General features: G+C 34.9%; 3 protein-coding genes across 3 annotated transcripts; 1 reads left to right on the plus strand and 2 right to left on the minus strand.

Annotated features, from left to right (window-relative positions):
* Window positions 1–2,575: 2,575 nt before the first annotated feature.
* LOC111241856 (protein MAIN-LIKE 1-like) lies at window positions 2,576–3,295 on the minus strand. The gene is made up of 3 exons (XM_022782183.1): window positions 3,111–3,295; window positions 2,906–2,993; window positions 2,576–2,821 (listed from the first exon to the last, which is right to left on the minus strand). Exons 1-3 carry the CDS (start codon window positions 3,293–3,295, stop codon window positions 2,576–2,578), a joined length of 519 nt encoding a protein of 172 aa, XP_022637904.1.
* Window positions 3,296–5,246: 1,951 nt separating this feature from the next.
* Window positions 5,247–5,993, plus strand: LOC106763396 (protein MAIN-LIKE 1-like). Its single transcript, XM_014647593.1, has one exon. The coding sequence runs from the start codon at window positions 5,247–5,249 to the stop codon at window positions 5,991–5,993; it is 747 nt and encodes a 248-aa protein (XP_014503079.1).
* Window positions 5,994–17,018: 11,025 nt separating this feature from the next.
* LOC106763398 (exocyst complex component EXO70B1) lies at window positions 17,019–18,815 on the minus strand. Its single transcript, XM_014647596.2, has one exon. It carries the CDS (start codon window positions 18,813–18,815, stop codon window positions 17,019–17,021), a length of 1,797 nt encoding a protein of 598 aa, XP_014503082.2.
* Window positions 18,816–20,346: the final 1,531 nt, after the last annotated feature.

A 20,346-nucleotide genomic window follows, 5' to 3' on the forward strand; every position in this document is an offset into this window, starting at 1 on the left:
GTGAAATACCTTTAGGACAGTACAGGGGTTGAAAACTGAAGATTTTGGTGTGATTGAGTCGGTGACTTAGGTGGTGAGGGTGAGGGTGAGCTTTCAATCAGTGAAGGTTGACGGCGGCGATCCCGCAGTTGTAGAAGATGAGCCCCTAATCCTATGCCTCTTCGAAGATTCCGCCATTTCAAATTTCAATCGGTGCAAATTGAAGAGAATTGAAAGGAGAATGGGAAAATGTTGTTTAGAAGTGAAAAGATTAGGAAATGATGTGATTTTTTAGCTTTTTGAGGTGCTTCAATGGAGGTTTGGCTACTAGTCTACGAGGGAGGGAGGTGGGTGTGCGTTAGGAGAGAGAAAAAGTTGAATTTATAGTGTAGGATTTCGCCTGTAATCGATTACAGGGCTTTTGTAATCGATTACCAAAGGTCTCTGGTAATGGATTACGAAAAACCATGTAATCGCTTACTAGAGGCTTGTGGTAATCGATTACAGAAACCCTGTAATCGATTACTAGTGAGTTTTGGTTTAAAAGTACATTTGGTTGTATCATTTTACATAGAAACTAAAATATTTGGATAGAAATATTAATTTGACAATTTGCATTTATATTTATATACATTGTTAACATATAAAATAATATAAAAAAATTGTAGCAGTAATTATAAATATATTAAAACAGAACTTTATTTAAAATATTCGAAATTATTACAAAACATAACAAATTATTATTACAGTCATCCAAGTTGAAGTCTTAAAGACTTTTAAATAGTTTCAAATAATATAAAGAGTGTTAAACATTACAAATTATTATGGATGTATACGGTATATGAATTTTCTTCTTGTTTGTCCGTGTTCGTCTATGTAAGTTCAATCTTTGAGATCCTCGTAGTGCTCAGCTTGAGTTAGAGGACGTATATCTATTGTTTGGATGAAATGTTCAGTATACTGAGACATGTTTGGACGTTTAAGAGACCTGTCAATAGTTTGTGCTTTTTGCCAATGTCCATTCATTTGTGCAATATCATTATCACATTTTATGGAAGATGTATCATGAATGAGGTGGTTGTTACGTACCTTTATTGGACAATGATAGTCAATATAGGTGACAACTTTTTTGTCTCCACACTGCACAATTTCACTTATTTGAGTTTGGAGCTCATTGAGTGATATATTGTGATTGATTGAGGTGTTGACTTTTGCATCTGATCGAAATTCAAGCCCGTAACCAAACCGACTTTCTATGATTCCAGTGCCTTTAAGTGGACCTCCGAAATAGATTATTGTTGGTGAGTTCGGAGTGTCAGTTGTGTGTGTTACAGATGAAGATGATGCATTTGTTGGAATCATAAGACCCATGATTTGGTCTGGAGATCTTACCCATGTAACATAAATTTCTATGATTGCGTTAACGGGAAAGTGAGACTTACATGTTATCATTTCTCTGACATCTTCGTCTGATCGTAGCTTAAATGCTTCATATGAGATTGTTTGATCACCATGAATTTTGGTTCGACGAAAGTACAACTTGTTGATGGTTGCGTTAGTTGGTTTGTTAGACGCTATGCAAACTTTTTCCTTAAGTAGTTTGTGCGCGTAGTCGTATGAGATGCGAAACAATTTTGGATGCTGACATATAAATTCAACCCCATGATCGACATTCCTAATTTCGTCGTCTTGAAATAAGGCAGCAAGATATAAGTTATAAAAAGTTGAGCAAGCTATGTTCTGAGGTTGTGCGCAAAAGTAAAATATTTTTGGTTGTATTTATAGTGGCAAAATATGAAGTGTTTTTGGAGAGAATCACTAAATATTAATTGAAAATAGTTTAAAGGGACAAAATATTTTTATGAGATAATTTCTTTTTATAGTTTATTGAATATACAAAGTACATAATAAAATACAATTTCAGTTAATGTCTATCTATGTCCTCCAGTCCCACAAGTTGGTCTCCTTCGTTGTCGTTGCCCTTATCTTTGTTGTTGTAGCGGCAGAATCTGCGTATCTTCGTCTTCATCATTGTGTTCAGTTTGAATCGATTGTTCTTGGCATTGGAAATCTATGGTCGATCGATAAACGTTTTGTTATGAAGACGTGTGTTGGTATGCAGACGGTGGAGTCATTGTCGAGGTTCCAAAATAATGCGAAGGACCCGCACTAAATGTTGACGGACCTGCACTGAGTGTCGGTGGGATACGATGATGTCGGTGCGATGTGTTGTTGGAAGCTTGGATACGAAGATGGATATGGATAGTGCAGGTACTCAGAAGACCTTTGTGGGTCATGGTACGATGGTGATGAACGATATGCAGATGGTGGTTGAAAATGTTCTTGAGGGTCCAAGTCCTACTGTGTAATACAATGTTTAAGTTAGGTTGGCAGGAAAAAACAAACATTAAAAAATTAAAATATCAAAATATTGTTCTATCTCTTCGTCCGTTGAGTCCTCAATGGGAGCAACATAGCGGATTGTATGACTTATATACCATTGCATGTACTCCGATTCGTCACGCAAGTAACCATTTCTGTGGAATGGAACACCATCAAATACATAATTGTGACGGTCATTCCATAATCCAATCCATTATTGATGGTGTTCTTGCCAATTCCAATCTGCGCGTCCTCTCATATCTTGTTTATGTATGTCATCTAGACTCATTGGTGGTTGCGGGACAGTCTGTCGAAATCCAAATTGACGCATGACACGGTCTGATTGGTGGAATTCTACAACAAAGAAGCATATGAGAGGCACAATTGCCTGACAAGTGAGGGGCAGTTCGACTGGAATCATCTGATGAATTTCATCACGTTTGTAGGGAGTCCATATGAACTGAAATATTGAAATTATTGGTTACAATACAATTTATACTCATTTTCCAAAAGACAACACCTACATATACAAAATTTTGAATACCTGTTTGGGTGAGAGGTCGTCCATTTTTTGACGAAATTGTTGTACAGTTGTGGTGTCGTGGAATATTGACTGTGTTGTTCGATACCATCTTTTCACCAATGGAAAAACAGCACCGACAGAAATGTCTCGTTGAGTGATTTCATGTATTTTTAGAGAAATACATGTTATTCTTTCTCATTTCCAACACTGTAACAATATCATGCACCTTTTGATATTGTCTTGATCGACCCTTATACCATGATTGAGGGCACGATACAAGCAGGAAAACACTACAGATGCCCAACTATAGTTTGAGACGTTCTGCAAGTCAGCTAAAAGGGACGGATACATCAAATGAACCATACTCTCAAATGTATCTGGCATTACTATGCTGCCAATTATCATCGACATGTATGCTTGTTGAATAACCTCATTTGTCGTATCATGAGGCAACTCGCGAAATGTATCATTGAGCCTGGACAATTTAATTATGTTGCCTCTAATATTGTTCTCCGGAGGAACATCTCCTAGTAGTTGTTGACAAAAAAAAATGTAAGAGGACCACAACTGATGCCAGTGACAGCATGACCTTCAATCGGAAGCCCTAGTTGCAATGCAACGTCTTCCAGTGTTATTGTAGTTTCCCCAAGAGGCAAGTGGAAAGTATGAGTTTTCATTTTCCACCTCTCGACCAAAGCAGTCACTAGCAGGTGATTTTTTTTCTATATTTGAAACTTTCAAAATATGGCTAAACCCTGCTGCTTCTAGTATATTCATGACTCTTTGATCGAGTTCGTCGACATGCTTAGTTATCCAGATTGCATGTCTTCTTGGTCGATGAACTCTTTCAGTTCCTTCCCAAATTTCCTTCACAATGTGTTTGTCTTGAAGACGTAGAAAGGACATATCGACGGGAAGATGATGTGCGAAAGCCATTACGTATATTTTTTTATACTTCGATGTAACAGAAATAAATATAACTAAAGAGCACCTTGATAGAACAACACACTCCTTTGATAATACAATGCTTATGCTTGTAAGCTTCCCTCCACCAATTTATTGACGAAGCATTGATGCACAGAACAACTTTCACGTGAAAGAATCAATAATGTTGAAGGAATCAATAATGGTGCAGATCTGAAGAGATGGATGCAGTTTTTGTACGAAACTAGGCAAATTTCCTCATATATTACCGAAATAGGAAAATTTGCCATAAAATAAGAAAATAGGGGGCGCGAACGACTTTTAATGTTGAAGTCGTGCCCCCCTACACGACTTCACGCTGTTCATTTGACCAGTGTTGAAGTCGTGCACCCCAAAAAACGAATTCATGGCGTTGTAATCGATTACCAAGCTCCGTAATCGATTACAACTGGTAATCGATTACAACGTGCTGAAGTCGTGTCCCCCCTGCACGACTTCACCTTTGTAGGCAAAAATGACTCTGGTAATTGATTACACCCTTGTTGTAATCGATTACCAATAGGTTCAATGGACAAAAACTCCCTGGTAAGCGATTACCAGAGTGTTCAGTACGCAAAAATGACTCTGGTAATCGATTAGCAGAGTGTTCACTGACAGAGGAAAGAGTATCTTATCCGCTTTAAGATTAGAAGAAGTTGGTTGGGAAGATGGTTTGAACTCTTTTTATTGCATAGGTCATCTAGCCTCCAACTTCAACAACAAATTCAAAAATCAGGACGTCAAAAAATAATTAATCAATTAATCAAAAAACAACGGTATAATCGATTACCAGGGTCATTTTTGTGTACTGAACACTCTAGTAATCACTTACTAGGGAGTTTTGCCCACTAAACCTACTGGTAATCGATTACAACAAGGGTGTAATCGATTATCAGAGTCATTTTTGCCTACAAAGGTGAAGTCGTGCAGGGTAGACACGACTTCAGCACGTTGTAATCGATTACGGAGCTTGGTAATCGATTACAATGCCATGAAGTCGTTTTTGGGGTGCACGACTTCAACACTGGTCAAATGAACAGTGTGAAGTCGTGCAGGGGGGTCACGAATTCTTCATTAGAAGTCATCTGGACCCCCCACGACTTCCCTATTTTCGTATTTTGTGGTAAATTTACCTATTTTGGTAATATGCGAGGCAAATTTTCCTAGTTTCGTACAAATATCGCATCTCTCTCTTCACATCTGCACCATTATTGATTTCTTCAACATTATTGATTCTTTCACATGAAAGTTCTTTTGTGCATCAATGCTTCGTCAATAAATTGGTGAACGGAAGCTTACAAGCATAAGCATTGTATTCTCAAAGGAGTGTGTTGTTCTATAAAGGTGCTCTTTAGTTATATTTATTTTTGTTACATCGAAGTATAAAAAAATATTCGTAATGGCTTTCGTATGTCATCTTTCCATCGATATGTCCCTTCTACGTCTTCAAGACAAGCACATTATGAAGGCAATTTGGGAAGAAACTGAAAGAGTTTTTCGACCAAGAAGACATGCAATCTGGATAGCTAAGCATGTCGACAAATTCAATCAAATAGTCAGGAATATACTAGAAACAACAGGGTTTAGCCATATTTTGAAAGTTTCAAATATGGAAATAAATCACTTGCTAGTGACTGCTTTGGTCAAGAGGTGGAGAATAAAGACTTATACTTTCCACTTGCCTCTTGGGAAAACTACAATAACACTGGAAGATGTTGCATTGCAACTAAGGCTTCCGATTGAAGGTCATGCTGTCACTGGCATCAGTGGTGGACCTCTTACATTTTTTTGTCAACAACTACTAGGAGATGTTCCTCCGGAGAACAATATTAGAGGCAACAAAATTAAATTTTCCTGGCTCAATAATACATTTCGCCAGTTGCCTCATGAAGCGACAAATGAGGTTATTCAACAATATGCTAGAACGTACATGTTGATGATAATTGGCAGCATAATAATGCCAGATACATTTGCAAGTATGGTTCATTTGATGTATCTGCCCCTTTTAGTTGACTTGCAGAACGTCTCAAACTATAGTTGGGCATCTGCAGTGCTTTCCTGCTTGTATCGTGCCCTCAATCATGGTACAAGGGTCGATCAAGACAATATCAGAAGGTGCATGATATTGTTACAGTGTTGGGAATGAGAAAGAATAACATGTATTTCTCTAAAAATACATGAAGTCACTCAGCGAGACATTTTTGTCGGTGCTGTTTTTCCATTGGCGAAAAGATAGTGTCGAACAACACAGTCAATATTCCACGACACCACAATTGTACAACAATTTCGTCAAAAATTGGACGACCTTTCACCCAAACAGGTATTTAACATTTCATATATGTAGGTGTTATCTTTTGGAATATGAGTATAAATCGTATTGTAACCAATAATTTCAACAATTCAGTTCATATGGACTCCCTACAAACTTGATGAAATTCATCAGATGATTCCAGTCGAACTGCCCCCCACTTGTCGGGCAGTTGTGCCTCTCATATGCTTCTCTGTTGTAGAATTCCACAAATCAGACCGTGTCATGCGTCAATTTGGATTTCGACAGACTGTCCCGCCACCACCAATGAATCTAGATGACATACATAAACAGGATATGAGTGAATGCACAAATTGGAATTGGCAAGATCACCATCAACAATGGATTGCATTATGGAATGACCGTCACAATCGTGTATTTAACCTTGTTCCATTCCACAAGCAATGGTATATAAGTCATACAATCCGCTATGTTGCTCCCATTGAAGACTCAACGGACGAAGAGGTAGAACAATATTTTGATATTTTAATTTTTTAATGTTTGTTTTTTCCCGCCAACTTAACCTATATATTGTATTGAATAGTATGACTTGGATCTTCAAGAACATTTTCAACCACCATTTTCAAATCGTTCATCACCACCGTACCATGACCCACAAATGTCTTCTTCTGAGCACATGCACTATCCATATCCATCTCCGTATCCAAGCTTCCAAAAAAACATCCCACCGACATCATCGTATCCTCAAGGTGGAAGCTCTTACGTTTATTTTCCACCATCAACACCACTCAATGTAGGTCCGTAAACATTTAGTGTAGGTCTTTCGCATTATGGAACCTCGACAATGACTCAACCATCTGCATACCAACAAGCGTCTTCATCACAAAACGTTTATCGACCGACCATTGATTTCCAATACCAAGAATAGTCGATTCAAGCTAAACACAGAGATGAAGATGAAGATACGCAGACTTTGCCACCACCACAACAAAGACGAGGGCAACGACAACGAAGAAGACTAACTTGTGAGACTCAAGGACATAGATAGACATTAACTGAAATTTTATTTTATTATGTACTTTGTATATTCAATAAATTATAAAAAAGTAATTATCTCATAAGAATATTTTGTCCCTTTCAACTCATTTTCAAGTAATATTCAGTGATTGTCTCCAAAAACACTTCATATTTTGCCACTATAAATACAACAAAAAATCTTTTACTTTTGCACACAACCTCATAACATAGCTTGCTCAACTTCTTATTTCCTCCTACTTCATCCCCTTTGATAAAATGAACACTTACGATAATGAAGTTTTTGGCATGAATGTCATAGCCACAGAAAACCTATATAACTCATACCTTGTTGCCTTATTTCAAGATGGCGAAATTAGGAATTGCGATCATGGGGTTGAATTTATATGTCAGCATCCAAAATTGTTTCGCATGCCATATGATTGCAAGCACAAACTCCTTAAGGAAAAAGTTTGCATAGCGTCTGACAAACCAACTAAAACAACCATCAACAAGTTGTACTTCCGCCGACCCATAATTCATGGTGATCAAACAATCTCATATGAAGCATTTAAGCTACGACCAGATGAAGATGTCAAAGAAATGATAACATGTAAGTCTCACTTTCCCGTTAATGCAGTCATAGAAATTTATGTTACATGGTAAGATCTCTGGTCCAAATCACGAGTCTTATGATTCCAACAAATGCATCATCTTCGTCTACGACACCCACAACTGACACTCCAAACTCACCAACAATAATGTATTTCAGAGGTCCACTTAAAGGCGCTGGAATCATAGAAAGTTAGTTTGCTTATGAGCTCGACCTCCGATCAGATGCGAAAGTCAACACCTAATCAATCATAATATATCATTCAATGAACTCCAAACTCAAATAAGTGAAATTGTGCAGTGTGAAGACATAAAAGTTGTCACCTATATTGATTATCGCTGTCATTCATGATACAACTTCCATAAAATGTGATACAGCTTATTGATTAACTCCAAAAATAAAGGTACGTAACAACCACCTCATTCATGATACAACTTCCATAAAATGTGATAATGATATTGCACAAATGATTGGACGTTGGCAAAAAGCACAAACTATTAACAGGTCTGTTAAACGTCCAAACACGTCTTAGTATATTGAACTTTTCGTCCAATAAATATACGTCCTCCAACTCAAGCTGAGCACTACGAGGATCTCAAAGATTGGACTTACAGAGACGAACACGGACAAACAAGAAGAAGATTCATATACCCTATACATCCATAATAATTTGTAATGTTTAACATCGTCACCGACTCAATCACACCAAAATCTTCAGCTTTAAACCCCTGCACTGTCCGGAAGGTATTTCACACTTTTCAGTGACCGTCGGGTCATTGACCCAAAATTCCTTCCGAAGATTATTTTAATAATGAAACTTTTGAATTTTTCCACATGCTGAGAAATTTGGGCTTGGTTGATTTTGTCTCTGATGCTACACAGTACTATCCTAATTTAGTACGTATTTTTTATAGCAATCTCAAATTTTTTTCATAATGGAACCATTAAGACTGAGGTTAAAAATGTAAAAATGATTATCAAACCCAGTCTATTGGCTTCCATAGCCAACCTCCCCTCTGTTGGCTTGAATTTTGAAGGTAAATTACACGACGAATAGGTGGATGAATACAATATGGACGTAGCAAGACAGTTGATTTCTTTGCCATACAAACGTCAAACCGGTAAAATTCTAGCCAGATCTATGAAAGTTGATGCTAGAATATTACATTATATTATCTATCATATTATTTTGCCATGTGTTTCTAACATTGGACAGGCTACCGACGAAGATGTTATCTTATTGTGGATTATAATGACGGCAAAGCAGATAAACTGGAGCCATCTCCTTTACCATATCCATTTTTTGTCTCCCACATCTTGCAACATTTTCAAATTCCATTGGATGATGAAATACCTGCCCCACGGAATAGGCAAATGATTATAGGGTCATTAGTGATAGAGTCCTTTGGATTTACCAAAAATGCTGACAACAGATGGGTTCACAGAAATTCTCCTCCTCCTCCTCAACGCCATAATGAAGCACATCCTGAACAACAACCACCACCACCCCTTCTTCAACAGCAAATTGCTTCATATGATGACATCATGAGGGGGATAAATGATCTTAGAACATTTGTGGGGGACAACTTCAATACTATGAACGAAAAGATGAATGCAATATTATTGTACTTTCATCTTTTTTTATTTTTAGTTTTTTGCTTCTATAATGCATTTTGAATTCAATAAAATAGTTCAAATTTCATTTATGAGTATGCCTTATGCTTTCCATTTGTATTTTCGTTCAAAAAATTATTTTTCCTAAACATAACAATACATCACATTGTCATCAACAACAAGGTGCTTACAAAAATTAAAATAATTACACATATATAACCTCTAATGATGCTCTACAACAAAAATAAAATTTCATTTCAACACTCAAATACTCTGGTAATCGATTACAAGAAGGTTGTAATTGCTTACCAGTGAGTTTTTGCCCACTTAACACACTGGTAATTGATTACAACCATGGTGTAATCGACTACTAAAGAATTTTTGCCCATTGAACACACTGGTAATCGACTACAACCATGGTGTAATTACTTACCAGGGAGTGTTTGCCCACTGAACCTTTTTGTAATCGATTACAACAAGGGTGTAATCAATTACCAGAGTTTTTTTAGCCTACAAAGGTGAAGTCGTGCAGGGGGCACGACTTCAGCACGTTTTAATCGATTACGGAGCTTGGTAATCAATTACATCGCCATGAAGTAGTTTTTGGGGTGCACGACTTCAACACTAGTTAAATGAACAGTGTGAAGTCGTGTAAGGGACACAACTTCTTCATTAAAAGTTATCTGGGGCCCCCACAACTTCCCTTTAACCAGTTTTTTTCCCATTTACGTAATATGGGAGGGAAATTTGCCTAGTTTCGTACAAAAACTGATAGATGCAGAGGTGAATAGCAAAGCATGCTCAATGAATAAGAAGGCTAAAAATTCAATGTATGTGCCTACTTTCAAGTACATACATATTACTTTAATTAATAATTGAAGTAGTACATAATTTATATTACAAAGTTTATAATAGATTAATTGTTTTAATTAATTTTTTCAATTCAAATAAAATATTTATAATTATTTGAATTTTTTTAATTTTTTCGAATTATATTTAATAAAAACCTAATTTTACTAAATTAAAATGAATTAAATAAAATAAAAAATGAAAAAAGTGAAGTTGTAGGGGAGGTGCACGACTTCATCTATTGAAGTCGTCTACCCCTACAACTTCACTTTTTCCATTTTTTATTTTATTTAATTCATTTTTATTTCTTAAAATTAGGTTTTTAATTAAAAAAAATTTCAATATATTAAGTTTATGAATAGAAAATAAATACAAAATTATACAACTATTTAAATACTTTTAAAAAATAAATAATTTATTTTTTGCATATTTTCAATTTCTTTTTGAATTATAATTAATTAAAAACTATTTTTACTAAATAAAAATGAATTAAATAAAATAAAAATGAAAACCGTGAAGTTGTAGGGATGCACGAGTTCAATAGATGAAGTTGTCTACCCCTACAACTTCACTTTTTCTATTTTTTATTTTATTTAATTCATTTTTATTTCTAAAAATTAAGTTTTTAATTAAAGAAATTCAATAAATTAATTTTATGAATACAAAATAAATACAAAAATTATACAACTATTTAAATACATGTAAAAAATAAATAATTTATTTTTTGAATTTTTTTCAAATTATAATTAATTAAAAACTATTTTTACTAAATAAAAATGAATTAAACAAAATAAAAAATGGAAAAAGTGAAGTTGTAGGAGTAGGCAACTTCATCTATTGAAGTTGTGCACCCCTACAACTTCACTTTTTCCATTTTTTATTTTATTTAAGTTCTTTTTATTTAGTAAAATTAGGTTTTTAATTAAAAAAAATCAATAAATTAAATTTATGAATAGAAAATAAATACAAAAATTATACAAGTATTTAAATACATCTAAAAAATAAATGATTTATTTTTTTAATTTTTTTCGAATTTTTTTGGAATTATATTAAATACAAAATTTTTCTTTTACACAAAATATTTACCAAATCACACTTCGTGAAATAAAAATCCTATGCACTCTATCCGAAAATGAAAGCTCATTATCAATCAAAGAAATTAAAGGTCATTGGTGAAATTTAATAAGCATGCATGCAATTTTATACATAGTTGGTGGTAGCAAGGAAAAGTAGTACTTGCCTACTTCAAATCGTAAGACCTTCCATGCACAAACTCAACTTCAAACTTCATATTTCATTATATATACCATTCCTTTGTCATTCCATCTTCGCAGCGACATTCGACATTCAACCAATTTCATTTTATTTCTTGTGAAACACTGTTTCGTAATGGCATCGTAGAACTTCGGAGCATCTTCATCATCGCAAATCATTGATGAAGAACATTTGATATTAGATAATATTGATGAACTCAACACAGATGATGAATTGGATGACATACTTGGCGATGAAAACAATGATGACGATCACATGACACAATCATCTCAACATGTCATTCTAGAGCTGCATGAGCGTATGCAATTCCAATAAAACGAGGAAATTGTTGCTTTAATCAAACAATATCACATCACCAACGGTTACAAATACAACATTGTTGAATCCAAGCCTAACATTTATGTTATTCGATGTCTAGAATACCACAACGGTTGTCAATGGCGCTTGAGGGTAGCCTATAGCAAAGTCTGTAAATATTGAGAAATCAAGAATATCGACGGGCAACATACGTGTTTCTCAAACATACTATCTCAAGATCATATAAATCTTAATAGTACTCACATTGCCGCAATCGTATCAAATTTTGTCCGGAAAAACCCCTACATTCCCATCAAGAGTTTGATTGCAGATATTAGAGCACAATTCGAATATTTTGTGTCATACAGAAAAGCTTGGATCGCAAAACAAAAGGCTCTTGCTATGGAGTTTTGTGACTTGGAAGAGTCTTATAACCATTTGTCGAGGTGTTTGCATGCGGTGAAGGATGCAAATCCTGGTACAATTTTACAATGCATTAGTTCTCCAATGGAGATTGATGAACAAACTGACAATAGTTACTACATTATGGAAAGAGTTTTCTGGTCTTTCGATCCTTGCATACAAGGATTCGAATATTGTAAACCCATTCTCCAAGTGGATGGAACATTTCTAACGGACAAATATCATGAAACTTTGCTCACCGCCATAGCTCAAGATGGCAATAGAAATCTTTTTCCATTGGCATTTGCCATTGTAGAAGGTGAGACAAAGGAGGCCATTATATGGTTCTTTCAACTACTTTGAGAACATGTTTGCCCTCAACAAAATATTTGCATCATCACTAACAGAGGAAAGGGTATCTTATCCACCTTAAGATCAGAAGAAGTTGGTTGGGAAGAAGATGGTTTGAACTCTGTTTATTTCATTGGTCATCTAGCCTCCAACTTCAACAACAAATTCAAAAATCAGGACCTCAAAAAATAATTCATCAATTTAGGTACTACTACAAACTTTTTTACCACCAATTTACTGTTTATATTTTGTTAACATAATTGTACAAATTTTTTATTTATTACGTCCTTACAGCTTACGAGGTCAAGCAACTCACTGTGACGTCAAAGCTTACTACACTAAGAGACCAATACCCACAAGTTGCTTGGATAGATAAAATTCCATTAAAAAATGGTCTCAAGCTTTTGATGGAGGGAGAAGATATGGACATATGACCACTAATCTTGCTGAATGCATGAACTTCGTTTTAAAGGGAGCATGTTCATTACCAATTTGTGCTCTCATCAGAACAACATTTGAGAGGACACAATCATGGTTTGTTGAATGAGGATTAAAAGCAAACTACATGCTACAAGCAGGTCATCAATTTCCTGAAGAAATCGTCGACATTATTAGGAAAAATCAACAACAATCAGCATTTTGTCATGTTCATCGCTACAACCGTGAAAATTCTGAATTTGATATTCAAGAAATTTCAACACATCACCAATATCGCCCACATTCAATTTCCTATCACCTCAGGCTAAATGAATGGTGGTGTTATTGTGGTCACTTCCAAGCTACTCGTCTCCCATCTCATCATGTCATTGTCGTTTGTGCATATTCCCATATACCACTAACCCAAGTAATCGATCCAATGTACAGTCTTAACAACATTTACAAGGCATACAAAGTACAATTTCACCCAATCCAAAATGAAGATTATTGGTATGCGTATACAAGTCCAAACTTCATACCAGGTCCTCAAATGCAACGCAAGGCATTCGGAAGACCATCTACAAATAGGATTCATAATGAGATGGATTAATCCACTCCAGATCGGTCGAAAAAATGCTTTTACTACCGCAACAAAGGTCATCATAGGAGAAATTGTCCATTTCGTCAATAGTTATTTATTAATCTTACCATTTTGTAATCCAATCAATAATTAATAAATTATTATTAATAATTCTTATTAATATTTTATATCAATTTTGTTTTAGCTTTTTATTTTGTTTTTCGATTCAATAAATTATGAGGACAATTTCTTCTTTGTGTAACACAAATAACAAAAGAAAAATGTCTATAAAAAAAAATCATTCAACACCCAAACACTCTGGTAATCGATTATAACAAATTTTTGCGTACTGAACACCCTGGTAATCGCTTACCAGAGAGTTTTTGCCCACTGAACCTACTGGTAATCGATTACAACAAAAGGGTGTAATCGATTACCAGAGTCATTTTTGCCTACAAAGGCGAAGTCGTACAGGGGCATAACTTCGGCACGTTGTAATCGATTACAAGATCATGAAGTCGTTTTTGGAATACACGACTTCAACACTGGTCAAATGAACAATGTGAAGTCGTGCAAGGGACACAACTTCTTCATTAGAAGTCGTTTGGATCTCACGACTTCCCTATTTTCGTATTTTATGGCAAATTTGCCTATTTCAGTAATATGAGAGGTAAATTTGCCTAGTTTCGTACACCCTAAATATATAGATCAGAGAAAGAGCATAAGTTAGCCTAAGCATGCCATGCATGTGACCTATCTCACATAAAACGGTGTGCTAACACGGCCCCTTAAATTCGTTGGGGTTTAGGAAGACTAAGCGAGTTTACATCGAAAATGAGAAAAGGCAAAGCCAGAAACTGGTTTGGTTAGCACATCAGCGATTTAAGAGTGTGCAAAAACGTGACGAACAAACAGTTCCTGTTTCTGAACTTTATCACACACATAATGTAAGTCCGGCCCAAAGTGTTTTGTCTGTGAGTGAAGAACAGGTTAGCAGAGATGAGAACAACGCCTAAGTTGTGAGAGAAGATGGTTGGTGTGGAGGACTTGAGATGAAGTTCGTGAAACAAAGACAACATATATGATATATCAGTGGAAGCAGGGGCTATGCTCCGGTATTCTGCCTCAGTAGAGCTTCCGGAAACAACTTTTTTTTCTTTGAAAACCAAGAAACAAGGTTTGAACCTATGAAAATGCAGTGACCTGTAGTAGATTTTCTGTCATCCGGGTCAGACCCCCAATTGGGTTAGTGAAAGCACATATGTTGGTGTTGGTGGAAGGAGTGATGTGAAGCCTGTGAGTGATGGTCCCAGCTAGGTAACAAAGAACACGTTTAACTGCACGCCAACGGGGAAGCTGAGGGTGATGCATGTATTGGCACACTTTGCTTAAGGCCATAGTTGGCTTTATGAAGTCTGCAAACCAGATTTGGAGTTGTGATAAATCTTGGAGGTTGATCCATGTACATGACTTTGTTGAGATCACTATAAAAAAGCGATGTTTATGTCCAATTGATGCACTTGCCATTTGAGAGAAACCACATGAGATAGAACACTCTTTTAGATGGTTTGACAACAGGGCTCAATATTTTAGATTCTTGCATCTCCATCTATGTTTTATTTCCGCATTCTTTTTAATTTTCTTTGTTTATATTATGAGAAGAATCAATTCAGAAATGACTGTACTCATTTCTTAACAAGATCATCGTATAATATGTCATAAACTCTTTTATATATATATATATATATATATATATATATATATATATATATATATATATATATATATATATATATTTTGTTGTATTTTCATACTTATGGCACGTACTATTACAATATAGTTCTCTCAAATATCTATCACAAATATTTTGTTATGAGTTTCTTTCGAAAGAGAGAAAAATTGAAAACATATAAAAAAGAAAAAGGAAAGAAAAAGAAAGAGAAAAAAAATTAAAGAAATACAGTTGATAGAAAAAGAAATTCAAGAAAAAAATATTAAAGAAAAGAAGAAAAGAAGAAAAGAGAAGTACACGAGAAAAAGGAGTAGCTAGCAAAGAGGACAAAAATCTAATAATAAAGAAGGTGTTTTTTTATGTAGATACTATTGTTTTGTTCATTCCACAATTTAAAGCCATAGCTTTCGGTTAGAAGTTCCAGCAATCTATTATTTGGTCTTAATTAATTAATACTGTATGCACAAATTTTAGTTTTGAATTGAAAAACTAATAAAAGGATCACCTTTGATGTATTATGTTCTTTTGATACAAAGTGTATCACATTCGAGAACGAATATCCTTGAAAAAGGAAGGATGATAAAGAACTATTCTTTAATCCGATATAAGAAGAATTTGAGAGGCAACCATTATAATTCAAATGACTTATGATAAAGCTCAAAAATAAAAAACTCAGAAAAATAAATCTCGTTAAAGTTTTTGATACTCCATGAAGTTTGAAACTAAAAGAAAATGAAAATCATTACTTTGAGCACACATATAAAATAGTTTTTTTCTTTTAAAAGATATTTTGTAAAGTTTTATTTTTTGTATACTTAACTTTATTTTTTGTATATTTTATTTTTGTACACTCACTCATATTTGCAATAATTGAATTTTTCTTAGGGTCCAACGTCTTGGGACCTTCCCTTATGATACATAGGTTACATATACTTACACAATATGCTAGATATTGTAACGTTTTCATCTTTGTCTTATATTTTTGCATTATTATCTTATTTTCTTTGTTTATGTTAATGTAGTTGTGGAGAACTAAAGTAATAACTAAAGTCATCACAATATGGTACAACTTCAATTTATTTCATTTCAAAACTGAAGTTGTGCTAATATAACACGATTTTATCTATAGGTCATTTTTCACAAAAAGTTGTCGTAACTTAATACCACTTGAGTTCATCAATAGTGAAATTGCTTTCTCTTAGCACGACTTTTTCATATGTGAATTTTTTTAAAAACTTGCACTATTATGATTAAACTACACCATTAGAGTGAAAAAACCCTCTAGGATGGACATAGTAACAATGACACGAATTGACAATAAAAAAGATGAATGAGTGATACAAATTAAGAGTTGTTGGCGTGAGTTTTTAGAATCTCATAAAATTAGGAACATTAATTGTAATAGCTGTCAAATCCTTTATATTAAGGAAGAAACTTATGTTTAGCCAGAACCATTGTGAATAGGTTAGAAAAGTTTCTAAAATCTCTCTTCCTTATATCTATTTATAATCTGTTAATGACTCAGTAAAAAATAAGATGAATAAAATACCTTTTGTTTTAACAAGAGTAACATTAGAATAATATACATTTATATTCATTTGACACATATAACAAGGATAAAATGAATTAATGTAAAAAATTCACATGTATCAAAGTATCATTTCTCACAAATTAACAATAAAAAGTAAGATGAATGAGTGACACAAATCTAAAAAATGTTTGTGTTCTAAATCTTCACAAAACTTCCTTTCCTTTTCGTCAGCCCTCAGCAATTTTTACAGAAAACAAATGGCTCAAGCGATCTTGAATGTTCTGAATTCCATACCAATTGAACTTATAAGCATCTTTACCAACAACATCATGAATGATTCCAATAAAGGTCCCATATGTAGGCAACAATGTGTTCTCTACGGATTTTACCACAACTCCCCTTAGCTCATCATCAAATATTAACCACTCAGAGTGAGCTTTGCATATCTCATTGAACTGCTGGTTGAACAATTTCACCTTCTTTTCCATAGACTCTGCTAGCAGTTCTCTTCTGCTTATTTTCAAAAGCTCTAATATCTTCTCCCACGAGCTTCTTTGATAGAGTTCAATATGCTGGTTGATCTTTGACTTGTACCAACCTTGTCCTAAAATCTCTCCATATATATAATCTTCCCCAAATTGTAAAAACATCAAATTATTTATCATAAAAACATGGCCTAATGCTGGGTTTGTGTAGCTTTTGGACTTGGCTTCCAAATTTGTGTCTAAAACTTTTATTATCCTAGCTACCTGATCTGAAAATGAAGATATTCCTCTTCTAATTGGGAAAATCTCAGCATTTGTGAAAACTTCTCTCAGATAATCCATCACTCTGTGGGTTGTTGGATGAATCCCACCATTGGGAACAGTCTCCTTAGCCACTTCTCGGTGAATGAGACTCTCCAACTCAACAAAAACACCCAGTCTCTTCCCGACAAGAATTGCACCATTTCTGAGTGATTCGCTAAACAGCTGACCATAAAACAGTGAATCGAACATAGGAATCAGATCAATCAAAGTCTTGAACACGTTGGGAATGACATGGACCAGATGGTAAGACCATTGATGATTCTCAGTTGCTAATGTATTCACAAATCTTAACAGACTGACACTCAATTCCGTGCAAACCTCAGCAAATGAGATATCTGCATTGTAAGACTCTAGGAATACGTGATCACAGAGAATCCTTTCATTGGGAAACAGTATTCTCACGGTTATGTTCAAAGCTTTTATCAAACTCCCTATCTTCTCCATCTTGTCAAAGTCCTCCACATTGAGCTCTTCAACTTCCAACCCGAGTTTTGATAAACACTCCTTCAGAAACAACTTCCTACAACTGCTGTACAAACTGCGGCACTCATTCTGAAACATCAGCTTCCCATTGTAACGAAGTTTGTCGATGAGGTCCGACGGTAACATGTCTTTCACCAAGTTGTCGTCAGCTTGTATTTCCGGCACTGCAATCTGGTCTTCATTCACAACATTAGCCTTAAGGTATCCACCCACAAGCTTCAAAATTGTGTTTATAACCTTTTCATTCTCCTTTTCAAGCTCTTCTATATGACTCATAAAGTCCCTCTTGGCAAGAACTCTACGACTATTGCCTCGTTGTAATGGTGAACAAAGAGGGATAGGATCAGCTTGGGAAGGAACAGGAACATGAACACGTGGTGAATCAGGTGGAGAAACACCAGCAGTGCTTACTTGTGATTGTGATTGTGATCGTGGATCAATGGTAATGTTTAGAAGATCATATGAGCGTTGATCAGTATCTAAAGTGGAATGAAGAATGTTGAGGGAATAACTGAAACACCCTCCAACAATGATCAACCATAGTTTAATTTTCATGAGCTGCACCATTAGAACTCCACAGAAAAAATACAGGAGATCAACCTCGAATCCAAAGGGACTAAAAGTTGATAAACCCAAAGACATAATAGCAAATGCAGCATTCGAAACTACGCTATACACATCCGGTTTTCCTTTCACTTTTGTATCAACGAAATAGGAGTACACAGAAGTCATGATCAAAACCAAAAAAGCTGAATTAGCTTTCAACGAAGAAGAGGTAGGGCGTTCCCTTGTGCTGGTGGACTTAGATAGAAAGAAGATGATGCAAAGAGTAAAAACAATATAGAGTAATATTTTCCACCATTTCCACTTTCCGAATAGTTGACTGAAAGAGGAGCTGAGAGCGTAACAAAGAAGTCCAACAATACATGAAAAAAAACACGCGAGTTTCCGTACCTTTGGCTGTTGCAGCCATCCCTGAATTCTGATAAGCATGAGCACCGTGTTCCTCCTGGACCATCCAAAAGAAACTGAGAGCCACCAATTTTAAATTGGTATTTCACATTGATTGAAATATCAAGCAAAGGGAATGTGCTTTTACCAAGTCTTGGTCAACCATAAAGCAAGCCGTGTCCCACATCGACACTGCATTTACTTCACTCGTGTCGAATTTTGAATAACATAATGTTTGACGTTTGGTTTGGTTGACGCATGCTGGATAAATGGCAAGTGAAAATGATAGTACACTGCATTAGAATTTTCTTTTCAACCCTTCCATGGCTGCTCTGACTAGAAATTTGAAGTTCAAAAAAGAGAGCATCAGCTTGTTGTGCCAAGGTGGTAAGAAGATGACCACTCATAATAACGTTGTTTGAATCCACTTGAAAAAAAAATGAATTTGATACTTACATATTTCATTCAGAACTCTGCATAATAGTTCAGAACGCTTTCATACTGTCCTAGTTCATTCCACTCTACATAATAAATTAGAACGTTTACTCAATTAGTATATGTTAAAATATGCCAAATATTCTATTAATGGATATTAGGCAATCAAATAATATGTTATTTATAATTTAGATATTATTATAATTTGTGCACATGTCATTTCCTTTAATAGATGAAGAATTATAGGATTCTTATATGTATATATGGTACTCTCTACTCTTTGAAATAATATATCAGAATTATTTTTTAAACTTTTTATTATGGTATCAAGAGCCAAACACTGATATCCTCTACAGTTTAGGAGTCAATGCTTTTATTTTCATTGAATATTTCTGATGGCTTCTTCCGATGATAATTAATCGGAGAAACACGATTCTGGAACTTCCGCTGCTTCCAAGAGTTATATTTCTACTCCTGCCGGATTTGTGACCAAGTCAGGTATATCTAAAATCTTTCTGTAGTTACTAAGAGTGGTGATTGGATAATTGATTCAGGTGCTACTGATCATATGACTTGTGATCCTCATATATTTACTAATTTTTCCTCTAATTGTTCTAAAATTGTTATTATTAATGTCAATGGCGTCTCATCTCCTATTGAAGGTATAGGTATTATATCTCTCTCACCTCTTTATCGATTACTGATGTTTTATTTGTTCCTACATTAAACTGTAATCCTATCTCCGTCAACAATTTAACCAAATCACATTCTTGTGTTGCCTTGTTTTACCCAACCCATTGTCTTTTTCAGAACATTCATTCCAAGGAGAAGATTCCTAGTGGTAGAGAGAGTGAAGAACTGTATTATCTTGAAAATG

Source organism: Vigna radiata, chromosome 6, assembly GCF_000741045.1.
Source record: "Vigna radiata var. radiata cultivar VC1973A chromosome 6, Vradiata_ver6, whole genome shotgun sequence".
Classification (NCBI taxonomy): domain Eukaryota; kingdom Viridiplantae; phylum Streptophyta; class Magnoliopsida; order Fabales; family Fabaceae; genus Vigna; species Vigna radiata.